This window comes from Lampetra planeri, chromosome 12 (genome assembly GCF_965212315.1).
Source record: "Lampetra planeri chromosome 12, kcLamPlan1.2.h2, whole genome shotgun sequence".
Classification (NCBI taxonomy): Eukaryota; Metazoa; Chordata; class Hyperoartia; order Petromyzontiformes; family Petromyzontidae; genus Lampetra; species Lampetra planeri.
Window position 1 is genome coordinate 75,602 of NC_136118.1, and position 17,853 is coordinate 93,454.

General features: G+C 51.0%; 1 protein-coding gene across 2 annotated transcripts in view; it reads right to left on the reverse strand.

Moving 5' to 3' along the window:
• The window catches only part of SRP72 (signal recognition particle 72), a 62,512-nt gene extending 57,001 nt beyond the window's left edge, over positions 1-5,511 (reverse strand). For both annotated transcript variants that reach the window (XM_078599058.1, XM_078599057.1), the window contains exons 1-3: positions 5,334-5,511; positions 3,857-3,977; positions 883-1,006 (exon numbers count right to left, since the gene is read on the reverse strand). In XM_078599058.1, coding sequence (XP_078455184.1) covers positions 883-1,006; positions 3,857-3,977; positions 5,334-5,418 — 330 coding nt within the window. In that variant the 5' untranslated portion in view covers positions 5,419-5,511. The remainder of the gene's footprint in view (positions 1-882; positions 1,007-3,856; positions 3,978-5,333) is intronic.
• Between the last annotated feature and the right edge of the window lie 12,342 nt (positions 5,512-17,853).

Here is a 17,853-nt window from a genome sequence, read left to right on the forward strand (position 1 = left end):
TAATTTAAAATCAATTAAGACTTCACTGCACAATTTGTATTTGGCCTGCACTGCAAATGTTCAGTTTTTACCCTGGCAACTACCTTCCAATTGATAATGCTGGGTGTTAACATAATTGGGTTCGAAGTTATCAAACTAATATGCTACTTGAAAAATTCACCCTGCTCACTAATTAATAACATACTTCCCCCGCATGATTCATGCTGAGAATTAACAAACTCACTGCAGAACGCACAATACAATGACATACCTGACTATTACTGCAAATACCCAATGACTGCAGCCTTACCAGTCATAATTCCCCCATGGTTAATTTATAGAAAAATCAACAAATATAGTTGTTATTGTGCGTGTTTAACCAGGGAAGCCCTACTGAGTCTCAAGAAACTTAATCAGGAGGGACCTGCTGAGTTTTTGCGGTCGGGGGGCGATGTTACAATATGCAACCCCAACGAAGTAATTTGCGGCCATCACCAGTCGCATTGTACGTTTTTTAAGCTATGGGCGAAAAACAGAGATCCCGATGACAAACCCAAAGCAAAAAGAGGGAAAGAACATACAAACTCCATGCAGAAAGATGCCCGAGTCAGGAATCAGAACCCAAGAGCTTCTTGCGGAGGCGCAAGTGTTACCAATGCACCGCCCTGTCGCCGAATATGCAACTCAATCTGATTCCTGGCGTGATGTTTTTTTGGTTTCACCATTTCACAACTTTGTAAATATTTAACTATTAAAAAAGCAGAAAACTCCAAAATAGACGTCAAAAGAAGGTAAACATAAGTTAAGGTCAAACAGAAACGTTTGTGATGAGGTATTGTCAATTGAAAGCACTTAATGTTATTGTACAATACACAAGTTTCACGTGTGTGGATAAACACCAACCACTTGTCCCAGGAGTTCTTTTAACTTGTTGGTTTGTTGTGAAGCACTTTCGATCGTCTTTAGAGCACCATCAATTCTGTTCAGTCTGTACTCACAATACGCTTTCTCAAAGGCAATTACATCCCTGCAAAAAAACCATGCACACATATCTGGTCATTAGTGGGACAAGTGAATGTGCAGTCGTAGAGTGCCATCAGTCATGGTTATAACCCACTGCTGGATGAAGACTTCCCCAAGCCAACACCACCTCTCATATTCCTGTGATGCAACGATGCATCCAGACCGTGCACATGAACTGATTTCATAGCTCCATATCTCTTTGGCAGACATCTACTCAGACGAGTTCCATTCCATTGCTGACAGTTATTATTCTTGACCACCTTATATCATAACATCTGGCCCTGACTGGGATCACAAATTTCTTGATAGTTTCTTAATAGTACCCCATTAAATCCAATCTTTTTTTGACCAGATATTCCACTTTCTGCACTTCACAGTAAAAATATCAAAAATTTTATAATAACTAAAAGTTTTCAAGGCCCAATGGCCCTGATCTCCGAAGTCCTGCAGAGGGGCATAGAGGCCTTCAGGCTTCACTTGTAACGTATGAAGGCTAAGCCAAGGTACTATATGCAATCGAAAAATCTAAACTACTGAAAGAAAAACTGAACAATAACATTCGCGAATATTTTTTTAAAAAACGATGTCATAATTTAACAAAATAAGTTTTATAGAGCACATTATCCATGTATTTTGCATCTTTGTCCAGATAGGAAGCCTTCTGGGCCAAAATCTTGATGGCTTTACTGGATCCAGCGCGTGAGTTTGCCGCGTAATATTGGCCATGACTAAACGTGCGAGTAAGATTCCAATTTTCCACATTGTTTTGTTATTAGCTCTTGTGGTGCCACACCCACCACTGTTTGTCGTGCTGCGTGCACCACAGCTCCAGCCCCCCCCCACCACGTGCATTTCTCTGCACCCCTAGGTGAGGCCACAACCACCCTCCGTTAGCCCCCCAGCCCCGGTCACCTCCAGGCAAGCCCTGCCCTCCGCCATAAAACCTTCTTCCCCACTCATGGCTTGAGCCACGGCCACCATCAGTTAGACCTCGCCCCTCAATGTTAGACCACGCCACCTTCCGCCCAAAAAAACAATTTAATCTATTGGTGGAATCACCAGAAACGCACCGTTGTCTGCTAATCGATTCTGATCCCAGCCACGCCGCACCCAAATGGAACAAAGGAAACGACAGGGGAATTGTCAATGCAGCGATGCTGCTCCCCCTAAACCAATAAAGGAATCAGCAGGGTAAATCACGACGTTTCAATCGCAACACAAGCAATCGTCTTCAGGTAAGAGACATTGCTTGTGTTGCGATTGACACATCGTGCTATTTTTATTATTTTTCTATCTACGTGGCTTTACCGAAAGACCTATAGAATATGCATTCCTGCAGTCACAAAAGCTTTAAGTCAAGTATATAAAAGCAATATTTAATTCAATATTAATGTTTCAGAAATATTATGCACTAAAAAATGGGCTTTAACATAAACAAAATCCGGACAGAGATTATTTAAATGATTTTGCTGCTATAAATTTCCACATGATAAGCCACTTGTTTGGCTTATATAATTTGTGGCCAGGTCGCTTCTGAAAAATAAGTTAATAGTTCAGTGGGCTTTACCTCATAAGATAAATTATTTAGTTAAATTTTCATATTTAAAGTGATTTATTTACATTTCCTATACTTAGCACTCCTATCGTGTTTTTGTATTTTTTGTTGTTGTAACGTTTGGACCCACCCCGACTGGACATCTGTGAAAAAGAGCTTTATAGCTCATCGGATTTCTCCAGCATATAGATTCTGAGTAACAAACTCACACTTTCCCCATTACAGTATGAATAAAAAATGTGTATGTTAATAATTGGCTCCGATACATTATTATGAAAATATGATATATTAATTTGCAATGTTTAACATGTATTGCTCTCAGCGGGATTTTGGTCATCATCATGAAGCTGCCCCACCCACCACTACCTGCTACTGCTACGCACACAATGCCCACTACCACTTCCACAGCCTTCACCACCGCCCAAACTATCCCAACCCTGTGTCATGGGGAAGGGCCAAAGCAAAAAGGAAAGGCGCGGAGCCAAGAGGGGAAGAGACAGTGGGAGGGCAAGATCCGAAAGAGCAATGGGCGGGGCCTACAGAAGTTAAACTTCCCTGTTAATTGAAGGTAACAGAAGCATAGAATAGAATATGTGCAGCGGGCAGAATCATACATTTTGTGCTGCAGATGTGCTCACAGGTCAACTGGTCTAGTTTTAATTTAATTGGTTGTCCCTGTAAAATCAGACACCTATTTAAGAAACTTGGCAAGATGTGATAGGGTTATTCTAGCTTGCTGGATTTTATTTTGACTTCCTAGATCTCGCCCCTGATGTGATCTGACCTAGTTTTAAGTGAATCATCATACGATTAATAGTTCAAAAGAAATAATTTATTTAAAAGTTATATTTTTATAATGAATTAATTAAAAAATGTAGGACTAAATGCTATTTATCTGGTAGGTATTTTATTTGTATTTTTTATTATTATCTATGATTATTGCATGGAATATTTCGTAAACAAAATAAAATAATTCAGAATGTTTGAAATAGGCCGCGTATTGACATATTTTATCCAATGTGTCTAATTGCTAAATATAGTTGTGCGGATTGTTCATCAAACTATTGGCTCGTTAAATACTTGAACAAGTAACAATTGTCTGGTCGTGGAGGGTTTTATGACATATCTGGTCGTAATATTACAAAGCCTAACAATAAATCAATTATGAACCATAATATTGGCTGTGAAGACCTTTACATTGAGATAAGCCGACAAACAAATTACATGCTATGCCAAAGTCGATGTGAACCACTTCTGCACTGGTCACTCATTCGCCTGCTCAATTGCAGTGGAACCTACGCGGTCAGAAGCTTGGAGTTGTTGTTGATAAGGTGCAGGGCTTCCTTGAAGTTGCCCTGCTGAATGAGGCACACGACCTTGCAATGCAGCGCAGTCACGTCCTCCTTGCTGTCTTGCAAGACTGCGTACGGCACAGAGACATCCACAAGGAGAGATCCATGCAGGGAGATGTCATAGAAAAACACACGCAAACCACTCTCATGCATGGATCCACCCTGAAACATTGCTCCACATCTGCGGCTCCATCCAACCGCTTCCCACGTAAGGATGCTTGTCTTAAACAAGGCTCTAGTCCAGGGGTCGGCAACCAAAATAACAAGAAGAGCCATTTCTTTCCAATTCGGTACAAAATTCAGTATTTCAAGAGCCGCAATGCATCTGATACTGTACTCACGTACATATTGTCAAGAAGCAGCCCGTAAAGAGCCGCATGCGGCTCCGGAGCCGTAGGTTGCCGACCCCTGCTCTAGTCTCACACCTAGCTCCAGAATGTGTGGGAGGAACGGGTGTGGCGGTCGCAGACTCCACGGTTCAGTGTTATACTCATCTAAAGAGCCTCGACAACATATTCGAGCAGAATGTCGTTTGATTACCACGTGAAAATAGTCAGGTCCTGCAATTTTCATATTAGGGCTCTACGACACTTTCGACCACTATTTGCGTCGTGACGTACTGTAGCCAACACGGCAGTATGTAACATAGTACCGACAAGGCTAGATTATTGCAACTCACTACTCTACGGGGTGTACAACATTCTTTGGCACGTGTCGTGACGGGTACCCCAAGATCCGATCATGTCCGTCCTGTGCTCGCTGAGCTGCATCGGCTTCCGGTTGCCGAACGAATACTGTACACTATAAGGTCGGACTCATTACACACAAAGTGCTTGCCACAGATAAACCACAATACCTTGCTGACCTCAAGGAGCATAAACCATCACGCGAACTCCCGTCTCTTCACAGCAGCGGCTTTTGGCGAGCCATCGAACAAATACGGTTACTGTATCGCGAGCATTCAGATGTGCTTCTGCGACCGTCTGGTTCGCTCTTTCTTCCGATATTAGAAAGCCAATGAAGCTATGCACTTTTACATCTAGATTGAAAACTCAATTCTTAAACCAAATTTTTGTGGTTAGTTTATTGTCCTTCCCCCACACTTCCGATTACTACGGTTGGCTACGTACGGTGCAAAAAAGTTAAACATACGTACATACTCTCATACTCAGCTCTATCTTCACGCTCATTCAGCACTATCCTCAAATGCTCGTACAGTACAAAAATGAACCTCACAGAGCTTCTCACAGACAGGTCCCACACAGCTCCACACGGCTCAACCCACACATCTGGCTCTCACACCCCACTGACACGTGTATCCAAACCTCACGCACAACTACACCCTCACACGCCTTCTGTCGCCCCCCCGGCCCCCATTCGACACAAGTGAGTTTGTGAGTGCTCGCGCATTGCACGCTCCTCACTCTTGTTGAGGATGCGGAGCGTGCGGCCCGGATCTCCGCTTCGCTTCACCTCCCCCCAGAGAGCGGGGGCAACGCTCGCGGCCATGACACCCCCACGACACGCGACGCCGATCACATCAGGGTCACGTGGTGCCTTTCGCGTTCCGATGGTCACGTGGCGCCTTTCGCTTTCCGGGGTAACGTGGCGCCTTTCCCGTTCCGGGGTCACGTGGCGCCTTTCGCGTTCCGGGGTCACTTGGCGCCTTTCGTTTTAGATAAACCCAACATTAAATTATACATTGCGTTACTATACACCGCCTTAGACTATACATTGTAATATTACACTATGTATTATTCTACACACCCTACTGTATACAACACTGCTGTATATTCACTATACAATTACGATACTATATATTACCTTATACGTTACACTTTTATACTATTTATTATTATACAATCTGCTATACACTATACCAGGGGTCGGCAACCTACGGCTCCGGAGCCGCATGCAGCTCTTTACGGGCTGCTTCTTGACAATATTTACGTATGTACAGTATGTACTCAGATGCATTGCGGCTCTTGAAATACTGAATTTTGTACCGAATTGGAAAGAAATGGCTCTTCTTGTTATTTTGGTTGCCGACCCCTGCACTATACCATTGACCGTCGCGTGAAAGGTACTAAGGTACTAATTTAATGTTGGGTTTGTCTATGGCAGTGTAATGTACGGGGTATATCCGTGTGATGTAAGAAAAAAGTTTAGCTGGAGGCATATTATATTTTTGCGACATAGAAGTGTAATGTATGACTTACTGTTAGTAGCTCAGCTTATTGGAGAGAATATTGAGTATATTGATGATATTGATGTAGTTTATATTTTACTTTTTTACGTGGTGGTTTGGCTGCTGCAGCTCCTTACTATTAAAATGTATCTCCCTTTATTACTGCTAATCCTACATAATACACGAGCATAATATGCCTTTGAGACCCCCCCCACCACCTACACATTCCACAAGTAGTGACTAATCCCATATCTGCACTTACCATAAATATGCTAAATTCCTCTGTTGATATGTAAATTCCTTTGTCAAGGCGCGCTCCTCTAACCCAGCTTAAATATACCCTGCCGGCTTGGTGGTGTTCATTCGGACACTGTCTTTCCGACAGCCCTGTCCTTCACCTAAGGACGGCTGCTTGCATTGTGGCCGAAACGTCGTGAGAATTTTATTTTATTAACACGTTCCTTCGGAGTGGGCAGGTAGGAACTTGGTTGGACAGCGCATTCGTGCACGACAGCCAGACAAACAATCCCTGGTGGGCAGTGTGGTAGATGTTACTACCTGTATAAGTGTAGTGCATCGTGTCGTGTATAGTGTGTGTAGGTTAAACGTTGAGTTTTATAAGGGCACCACGGGGTGACCCACCCAGCCCCACCCTCCCCACCCAGCCTCACCCTCCTCACCCTCCCCACCCAGCCTCACCCTCCCCACCCAGCCCAACCCTCACCACCCAACCCCACCCTCCCCACCCAGCCCCACGCTCACCCTCTCCACCCAGCCCCACGCTCACCCTCCCCACCCAGCCCCACGCTCACCCTCCCCACCCAGCCCCACCCTCCCCACCCAGCCCCACCCAGCCTCACCCTCCCCACTCAGCCCCACCCTCCCTGCCCGGCCCCACCCTCCCCACCCAGCCCCACCCTCACCACCCAGCCCCACCCTCACCACCCAGCCCCACCCTCCCCACCCAGCCTCACCCTCCCCACCCAGCCCCACCCTCACCCTCCCCACCCAGCCTCACCCTCCCCACCCAGCCTCACCCTCCCCACCCAGCCCCACCCTCACCATCCCCACCCAGCCCCACCCTCACCATCCCCACCCAGCCCCACCCTCACTACCCAGCCCCACCCAGACCCACCCTCCCCACCCACCCTCCCCTCCCAGCCTCACCCTCCCCACCCAGCCCCACCCAGCCTCACCCTCCCCACCCAGCCCCACCCTCACCCTCCCCACCCAGCCTGACCCTCACCCTCCCCACCCAGCCTCACCCTCCCTACCCAGCCCCACCCTCCCCACCCAGCCCCACACTCACCCTCCCCACCCAGCCCCACGCTCACCCTCCCCACCCAGCCCTACGCTCACCCTCCCCACCCAGCCCCACCCAGCCCCACCCTCACCCTCCCCACCCAGCCTCACCCTCCCCACCCAGCCCCACCCTCACCCTCCCCACCCAGCCTCACCCCACCCAGCCCCACCCTCCCCACCAGCCCCAACCTCACCATCCCCACCCAGCCCCACCCTTACCACCCAGCCCTACCCTCCCCACCCAGCCCCACCCTCACCCTCCCCACCCAGCCTCACCCTCCCCACCCAGCCCGACACTCCCCACCCAGCCTCACCCTCCCCACCCAGCCCCACCCTCACCCTCCCCACCCAGCCCCACCCTCCCCACCCAGCCTCACCCTCCCCACCCAGCCTCACCCTCCCCACCCAGCCCCACCCTCACCCTCCCCACCCAGCCCCACCCTCACCACCCAGCCCGACCCTCACCCTCCCCACCCAGCCCCACGCTCACCCTCCCCACCCAGCCCCACGCTCACCCTCCCCACCCAGCCCCACCCTCACCTCCCCACCCAGCCTCACCCTCCCGACCCAGCCCCACCCTCACCCTCCCCACCCAGCCCCACCCTCACCCTCCCCACCCAGCCTCACCCTCCCACCCAGCCCCACCCTCACCACCCGGCCCCACCCAGCCCCACCCAGCCCCACCCTCCCCACCCAGCCCCACCCTCACCCTCCCCACCCAGCACCATCCTCACCCTCCCCACCCAGCCCCATCCTCACCCTCCCCACCCAGCCCCACCCCCACCCAGCCCCACCCTCACCCTCTGCACCCAGCCCCACCCTCCCCACCCAGCCCCACCCAGCCCCACCCCCACCCAGCCCCACCCTCACCCTCCCCACCCAGCCCCACCCTCACCCTCCCCACCCAGCCCCTCTCCACCCAGCCCCACCCCTCCCACCCCCAACTGAATCACCTTAAGGCTGGGAATGTTGAAAGAAACACGAGGCAAAAAGATCCGCTTTTTTCTTTTCAAGGCATCCATTTTATGAATGAAGCCACCCTCCCCCAGTTCAATTTTGTGAATGAAACATCGCCCGTCTCCTCATTGGCCCGAGTCGCGGCGGTGCCCCCCCCCCCCCCCCACCACTAACCCCTTCCCTCTACCAACCCCAACCCACCGCTCCCATTGGTCGGTGCCCCCATGCCAATGGGAGGGCTCTGGTGGGGCGGGGCCATGCACGACAGACAGACAGACAATCCCTGGTGGGCAGTGTGGAACTGTTGTTCCTACCTGTATAAAGTTAGTGACATCCGCTGTCATGCCTGGCCAAAATAAATCCTGCTGCGTCGCGGCCAATGTTTTCTGCATGCCAAGGTGCATCAGCTTGTCGGCGTGCAGCGCGCGGATCAGATCGTGGCGAAGGGACGTCGGCACAACCAGGCGTGAACGGGCCGACAACCCATCCGTACACATCAGTAATCCCGCCTGGCCCCGAAACAACTGCCATTTCCATCCTGCCAAATGAGATCTCGGTATCCCGACCAATTCCTGCAGTGGAGCCAAAGAGGCATCAGCCTCTTGCTCGCGTAGCCACACCGAGTGCGGCAAATGTAGCGTATTGTCGGCGCCAACGGGTACATCCTGGCCTTCATCCTTTGACATCTCCCCCATGACCGGACAGGGCGGGGTAGGCAGCGCCGCACAGCGGTGCGTACCCGTCAGACAGGCGCAGGGAGGAGTCGCGGGCAACCTAGAGAGAGCACCCGCGTTGCCATGGCGAGTACCCTTGCAGTACGTGATATTGAAGGAAAACTCCTGCAGCGATTCTAACCACCGAGCCAATTGACCGGACGGTTGTTCCAATTTCAAAGAATATTGCAAGGCAGCATGGTCAGTGCGCACGAGGAATTTCCTTCCATACAGGTATGGCCGGTACTGGCGAACAAAATGGACGATTGCCAGCAATTCCCGTCGCGTCACGCAATAGCGCGTCTCGGCAGGAGACAGAACCCTGCTGCCGTATGCCACCACTCGCTCGACCCCGTCTTTCCGTTGCGACAAAACAGCCCCTATGCCGATGTCGCTAGCATCCGTGTCAAGGATGAACGGCTGGGAAAATCTGGGTAGTCGAGTGTCGGAGCGGTGGCCAGGCGATCCCGGAGAGATTGAAAAGAGCGCTCCTCTTCCGGGCCCCATTTAAATCTCTGATTCTTCCCTGTCAGAACATGCAGTGGCTTAGCCAGCATCGCGAAATTCTTAACAAATCGGCGATAGTAGGATGCGAACCCTATAAACCGCCGTACGTCGCCCACTGAAGTTGGTGTGGGCCACTCTCGGACACACGACGTTTTCTGAGGGTCCGTGACGATGTGTCCCAGGTAGCGGACAGATCGTTGCAAAAGGTGGCACTTCTTTAGTTTAAATTTAAGGTCAGCCGACCGCATCCTCTGAAAGACAGTCTCCAGTCGTTGGAGGTGTTCTTCGAAGGTGCGACTAAATACGATGATATCGTCCAAATATATGAAGCACGTTTCCCACTGCAGCCCCGCTAGCACCAGTTCCTTCAGGCGTTGGAACATCGCCGGTGCTGCATTCAAGCCCATAGGTAGGCGGTTAAATTCAAAGAGGCCCTGCGGCGTGTGGAACGCCGTTTTCGGTCTGGACGTGTCATCGAGGGGAAGCTGCCAAAACCCAGACGACAGGTCAAGGGTAGAGAAGAAATTTGCCCCCGACAAAGCATCCAACGAGTCGTCCATCCGTGGCAAGGGGTATGCGTCCGCCACGGATATCTTATTCAATCAGCGGAAGTCTACACAAAACCTCGTTCCGCCATCCTTTTTAACCAACACCACCGGTGCGCCCCAAGGACTGTTGGACGGCGAAATTATATTGGCCGCCAACATGTCGTCCACCGCGCCACGCACGTGTTCCCTTTCTGCAGGGCTCATGCGATGCGGGTGCATACAAATTGGTCCCGCCGCACCGGTGTCGATATGGTGCGACAAGAGCGAGGTATGGCCCAAATCCAAATCGTTTTTACTGAAAACGTCAGCGTACTCCGACAATAGTGAATGCAAGGCGCTCCGCTGCTTGGCCGACAAGGACGTATTTTCCCCGCACAATTCTGCGATCCATCGATCGTCCGAACGATCGGATCGTGGCACGCCAGCGGCCATTTTTGTGGGTTGGTCGCTCTCAAAGCTGGTGAAATCGGTAGTGGCGTGAGCCAACACCGAGCCAGCCGGGACGACGACCCGGTCCGGGCCCCCATTTAACACTTGTATAAACGGGGCCTGACCAGGCCGAACGATAGTTTGAGCCGCCACTAGGGAAAAGGATTTTGCCACAGAGTTCGACGGGGACAACAACACACCCGTCGCATCATCCGCGGCTTCCAACCGCTTTCGGTAACGCAGCGGAATAAGCATTTGTGAGCCTGATGGTACTTCTTCCGTGACAGCAACAATCGTGTTAATAGCGTTTCCTGGGGGCGAACGGCCCAGCAGGGACGGCAGAAAGGACATTCTACGGCCCCCTGGCATTTCCAAGCAACCTTGACGAGTATTTTAACGGGCATCCGACGAAGAAAATCGGTGCCCAATAAGCATGGGACGGCCAATGAACGCGAGATCAAAACTGGTCCCACCGCGGTGATATTCCATATAGCAATGCGCACATCTACTCGCCCCAAAATACCCATGCTACCCCCATTCGCAGCAACGCATGCATCGTTAGCCGGTCGGATCCGCGACGCAGGAATGGACAGGAGATGAAAAAATAACATTGGAAATGATGGTTGCAGACGCGCCGGTGTCCACCAAAATACGGATATCGATCCCATCGATAGTACCCCGTACCGTCGAGGACCCCGACGCGGCTGTCACCACCCTTCGAGCCAATTTTTTCCATTGTGTAACCGAGTGTGGCATCGACCCAGGTGATCCACAATTCCCTTCAGGAGTGCAAACATGGGTGCGAGTGGATGCGTGATGTGTCAAGACCTGCCGGGTGTCCGATATGTGCCGACTTGCCAGAGGGTGCCGTGGATCCACGTCCGGTGGAGGAGATGGAAGTCGGCCCGACGGGAGCTGAGGAGGTTGAAGTCGGCAGCGGCAATCCCGGGCGAAATGGCCTTGTTGGCCACACTTAAAACATGTGGCCGTCGCCGCCCGGCGGTCGGCAACCCCCGCCCGGCGGTCGGCCGCCCCGGTCCCCGCTCGTGGACGTCCGGCCCCGTCACGCTGGTCACGCAGCCAGCGTTTCGGGACCCAGCGAGGAACGGCTGCCATCACCTCGTCGTCGCTGGAGTCGTTGGAGCCGTGGACGACACGACATGGGGTCCATCCCAACGGTGGCTCGTCTATCTCAGGATCTCCCATCCATGCAGCCATCTGGTCCCAGCGTTTGAGCTTGAACTTGGCGTCCAAACAGCGCGCCGCCCATCGAGACGTTAGCGGTTCGTGGCCGCACACCGGTAATGATATGCTAAGTTCCTGGGAAAACTCAATCATTCTAGAAAGGATGAGAGGATCCAGGAGATCGGCTGACGAATCGGGGTAGGCGGCCATGGCAAGCGCCAACAGCGCCCCTCGGTAGGCCAAGGGCGATTCATCCGCTCCTCGACGCCGCTGCATGATTTTCCTGGTAGCCGCCGTCGGCGGCTCGTAGAACTTCGCCATTTCCGCGAAAGCGTCACGCAGCGTCTTTTTCTTACTCACCGGGATGGAGCGGAAGACTGCCAAGAAGACGTCGTCCAATAGCGTGGGCAGAACCTCCAGCGCTTCTGCCTCCGTCTATCGCACCGACCGAAAGGCTCACTCGAACTGCCACGTGAACGCGCTCCAGTCGCCCCCGGTGACAAATTATTTAATTTGAGGAAGGCGATGGCCGCGGTGAATATCCGAGGCCTCGGGCGTGTCAGATCCCGCTCCCCGCGCAGCACGCGGCTCCGTCAAGATGGCGTCCGGCGGCCGCGTGGCAGTAGCCCCGCCCAAGATGGCATCCGGCGGCCGCGTGGCAGCAGCCCCGCCCAAGATGGAGGCCTCCCCCTCCACGGCAGGAGTAATGGCGGACGGCATTTCCCGCTGAAGATCTTGGTCATCGGCCCTTGGGTGAGTTCCATGTGGCCGACCGAGGGCCGCTGATGACGCGACCGCCGTTGCAAGATTTAGCAGGATCGCACGGAGCGACTCTATCTGCTCCGCCACCCGACGCCCCCCCTCGTCCGCAGCTGGAGACGTCGCCTCGCCGGCCTGTCGTCGATGCGCGGCGTCGGGGAGAGCGGCAGACGGCGGTAGAGGACCCGTGGCTCCCAGCAGCTCGTCCTTGTCCGCCTCGACATCTTCATCCGACGGAGGATCCGGTGGGTTTCTTTTCTTGAGGTGCTTGGACATTTTCTAATAATTGTCCAAACGGTCTCAAGAAGCACTTCTGTCACCAATGTAATAAAGGTCGTGGAAGTGACTTCTGGAATCCGGTCTTTATTTGTCTTTCGTTCCCAACACTCCTATCTTGCTCCTTCACGCTGCTGACAGACAGCGTGAGAGGGAGAGAGAGAGACATACGCGCGGCCACGTGGCAGCTTGGACCTCGCTCCAGCATGGCCTCACCCTCCGTTCGTTCCAGATCTGACCACGTGTTGTCCGTCTCCACCCCTTTTAATACCCGGGTCACGTGGTACCTTTCCACCAATCCTGGTTAAACTCTATGGAATCTTCTAGACTCCATCGTATGTTCCCAGGACCGCGCCCCTGACTTGTCCCCCCATTGGCTGTGGCTAAAGCCAGCAGATCCAATCCTCTACTTACAGATGTCACCTTCCCATTACGTCAGGGCCACGCCCCTAGACTTCCCCCCATTGGCTATGGGCCAGGACCGGTAGAGCCAATCATCATAATGAGGTGTGATCCATCAGCAACTCGGATATATTCTCACATTACACTACTAACAGCCTAACAAAAAACCAACAAGATCATTACTAGTTCGACGTCCCTAATTGAACCAACCAAACGTCCCTCCCAAAAACCCTCGGCTGCAAGACCTCCCAGATTATATGGTCTTCCCAAGATCCATAAAGAAGGTACCCTACGACGGCCTATCGTGTCCACGATCAACTCTCCTACCTACAAGCTAGCCCGTTTTTTATCGGATACTCTGCTTCCCTTCACTGGCAAGACAACCTCAGCAGTACTTAACTCAACTCAATTGGTTTCTATGGTCAAGGACATTGTACTGTCTCCTGACGATATCCTTGTCAGCTTTGATGTGGTCTCTCTGTTCACCAAGGTCCCAGTGTCTGACACCATAACAATAATTGAAGACTTGGTCCAACATGGATTGAACCCTGATGTACCTGCGCTGGTTAGGCACTGCTTCACCAACACTTACTTTACCTGGAATAGTACCTTCTACAAACAAAATGAGGGTACCCCTATGGGTTCGCCCTTATCACCAGTGATAGCCAATGTTTTCATGGAGAAGTTTGAATCAGACGCCATCCAAACATCCACCCTTCGTCCTTCCCTGTGGAAGAGATATGTGGATGATACTTTCGTCATTTGGCCCATGGCCTCCCAGCATTGAACCATTTCCTAGACCACATCAATTCTAGACACCCATCCATTAAATTCACCATGGAAGTGGAGAAAGATGGCAAGCTGCCATTCTTGTATGTTCTGTTTGAGAGGAGGCCTGATGGTTCTTTGGGACATTCTGTTTACAGGAAGGTCACCCACACAGATTCCTACTTGAAGCCTGATTCCCACCACCACCCAGCTCAAAAGAATTCCCTCATCAAAACTTTATACCATTCGGGCTCATTGCATCTCTGACCAACATCACCTGGCCAGTGAATTAAAGCATGTACATCTGGCCCTCAAGATGATCGGATGCTCAGACCGTACTATCCGCCAAGCTGTTTCTCCCACCATGCAGAAACAACCACCTGAAACTCCGATCAAAATCATCACGCTGCCATACATAGCAGGCGTTACCAAAAAGATTTCCAAAATTCTAAACAAACACAAGATCCATGTCCGGTTCAATACAGTACACAAAATCCGTGATCTGATCCCATCCGTAAATGATGTAATTCCGGACTTACAGTACCCCGGTGTTTACAAATTGAGTTGTACCTGCGGTGACTGCTATATCGGGAGACGAAACGACATATTTCGGACCGAATTCACAAGCACGAATCATATTCGAAACACGGCAGAACGAATTCTTCGGCCGTTGTTGATCATTGTTACAACGCTGTGGGTGATCATGATAGTTTTTCTCCGATACCAAGGTACTCTGCAAGCCGTCTGGATACCACCAAAAATGTGTCCATGAGGCCATACAGATATACAAACATAAACATAACTTCAACCGAGAAGATGGATTCAAATTGAGCAATTATTGGAAAGATGTGATTAACCATGTTAAACCTCAACCGCTACTCTCCCCCGCTCTGCATCCCCCCTCCCCCATCCGTGGCTCCGTCGTGTAGTACCACCTTCACCTTCCTGGCTCCACCCACACCCCACCCACCCATCCTGCGCCCGTCCTCCTTGGCTCCTCCCCCTCCTCTTACCCTATATAACAATGTCTCATCACAAATAACTCTCGCTACTGTTATTTTGCTGTGCCTTTTTTTACACCTGATGAAGGAAGCTTGAGTTGCCTCCGAAACATCGTGATTTAATTTAGTTTTCATTTATTGTATTGATTGTGTTACCTACGTGACTTTACCGAAAAAACAAAGAGTATGAATCCTTGCAGTCATGAAAGCTTCAAACCTAGAGGAAGTAAATGTCATTTTATACGTATTAGAAGATTCATTCTATGAAAATGCAAAATACCTTATTAAGAACCATGCCAATTTTCATGAACATTAGTGATTACGTTTTAAAAATATAGCTATTTAAAAGTCATGACAACAAATCTAAGAATAAGGTTTTAGATATCTACGTCATAAATACTGCTTAAGTAAGGTGTCAAACCTGGTCTTTTGAGACCCATTACTGATGTGGCAAAGAGGTACAAATTTCACATTTTGGCTAATATATTTGTGATGCCGCTGCCGCCGCGAAGCCGCTCGGCGGGCGCCCCATCTATGACCTCGCCACCACCAAGCGACGGGACCGACCCCGCTTCCCCCTCACCGCCCCCCACATAAACACACCCCCACACATTTCCCCCCCATAGAGCTCCGAGGGGAGGTCACCTGGCCGGCAGGTTTTCACCCGAAAGCCCTCATAGGGATAATCTTCACGGTTTCCTGCGGCCAGGGAATTGGGCGACCTCCCCCGATGCTAATTCGCACCGCGGCGCTGTAACCTGGGTTGAGATTGCATGGTCACGGTGGGGGCTGTCCAGCCACCACGGTTGAAACGCACCCCCCACATACACGTATCGGTAAGGCAGGCAGGGGTCCGCAGCCACGAACGGAGGGAGAAGCCAGGGGGGCGGCTGATTGGCATAGCGGGTGTGCTCGGGGACCGCTACCGCGCAGCAGCCCACGGCGAGCCCTTTGTTACAGAAACTGTGGCTGATTAGCATAGTCAAGGCGCCCGTGGACCGGCGCCGCAGCCAGCGGGGGCCCATTGTTAGGGAAACCGGGAATGCGGCTGAACCGGTACGGCGACCTGATTGGCCGAGAAGGCCCTCGGGTCGGCTGTCTTTGATGTAGGTTAACGATAAAAGGGGAGCACAGACAGGTAGAGCCTTCTCTTACTCCTGAAGTCAGGGTCCGGGACGGTTCCCAGTTCGGTCACTCGAACGTCCGTGAGACGCGTCGAAGTGTGCAGAGAGGGCGAGACCACCGGAGCGCCGTACGCATCTAAACTGTGAGTAAGAGGAAAGAGAGTAATGGGATTGAGGCTAGAGAAACCAAAACCGCTTAGAGCAGGGGTCTCAAACTCGCGGCCCTCGGGACGATATTTTGTGGCCCCCACCTTAATATGAAAGTTTAATGTTAGTGCGGCCCGCGAGTTTTATATTGTAGCAACCCCGCTGTTAGCTGCTGTGTGGGACAATGTTATGATGTTCTGGTTTCCTACTGTGTGCCTGTCCAGTGAATGCGGCATGCATGTGAGTGACATGGGGGGCGGGGTCGTGTGTGTGTGTGTTTGTGTACGTGTGAGAGTGAGTGAGAGAGAGAGCCGGGAGAGAAAAGAGTGGCTTTGGATGTGCGGAGAGCAGGAGGGTGAAATTCATAGTTTTCCGCCCTCTTTCGCGCAGGTCATGATGTATCCAGTGCTTCATTTGTAAATCACAAGGTGCCGGAACGCTAAGTACATATGACAGCGCAGGTACGACGAGCACAGGTCCCGGAACGCACATAAAACGACGCTTAAAACAGCACACACATGCCACTTACAATGCAGTGGGACTTATTTAGGCTATACTGCAGTGGCGGTATCAGTCTTTGTGTCAGTGATTAATAAAGTGGCATCTTGAGCAAAGGCGACTTCTGTGTCCAGCGGAGAAAACGAACAGAACACACACACACACAATTTGTTAAATTGAAGGCAAATTCAAGGGACACCACGGCTCCTTTACGCACACGCTGCGCTGTGAGGTTTTGGGAGCTTCTTGACGCAGACAGATTATTCTAAACCGCAGCAGTTTATAACACGTCATTGAGCTAATATCTACATTTTACAGTCTGGGCTGTTTTACATTATTATTTACACCTGATATGTGTGGATGAATTTTAATGATTTAAATTCCCTCATCCTCTGGTAGTGACATTTACGCACCGAGCCACAGACTGTACATGACGATGTGCATAATTATTTTGGTTCATCTTAGAAGTCTGCATTTGTTATTATTTTATGAAATTGTGATGCTGTTGTTAAGAAAGCTTTATATATAACTTATTAGATTATACTGGTAGGAACGAAGTGGACCAGCCACCAATAGATTATATTGGTAGGAACGAAGTGGATCAGCCACCAATAGATTATATCGTCCGTCCGTTTGTCCGTCCGTCCGTGTAGCAACATCGCCCCCTACTGAAAAAACTTGGCATGACCCTACAAAAACCGAGACCTAGGCCTGAAACTCTCCCTTCGTATCGTACCCCCGCGTGTGTGAAAGGGAGTTAATGTTTAACAATGTTACATTCCCTGATGTTTTTTTAATAGCAACATTTACATTTAAAGCTTTTACATAAATAATTAAAACATTTATATTAACAATTAACTCACGGCAGCCTAAGGCCTACAGCTAGGCCTAAAGCCTAGACCTAGGCCTCAAGCTCTCCCTTCGTATAGTTTTCCCGTGTGTGTGAAAGGGTGTTAATGTTTAACAATGTTACATTCCCTGATGTTTTTTTAATAGAAACATTTAAATTTAAAGCTTTTACATTAAAAACAACTCCCTACCCCCCCCCCCCTCGTCGGTGGCTCTCCAGCCGAGCCAGGCCTGGGAATCTCTCCCCCGCTCGGGGTGTATTGGGCGGGGCTACAGCGGCAGGGGGCGGGG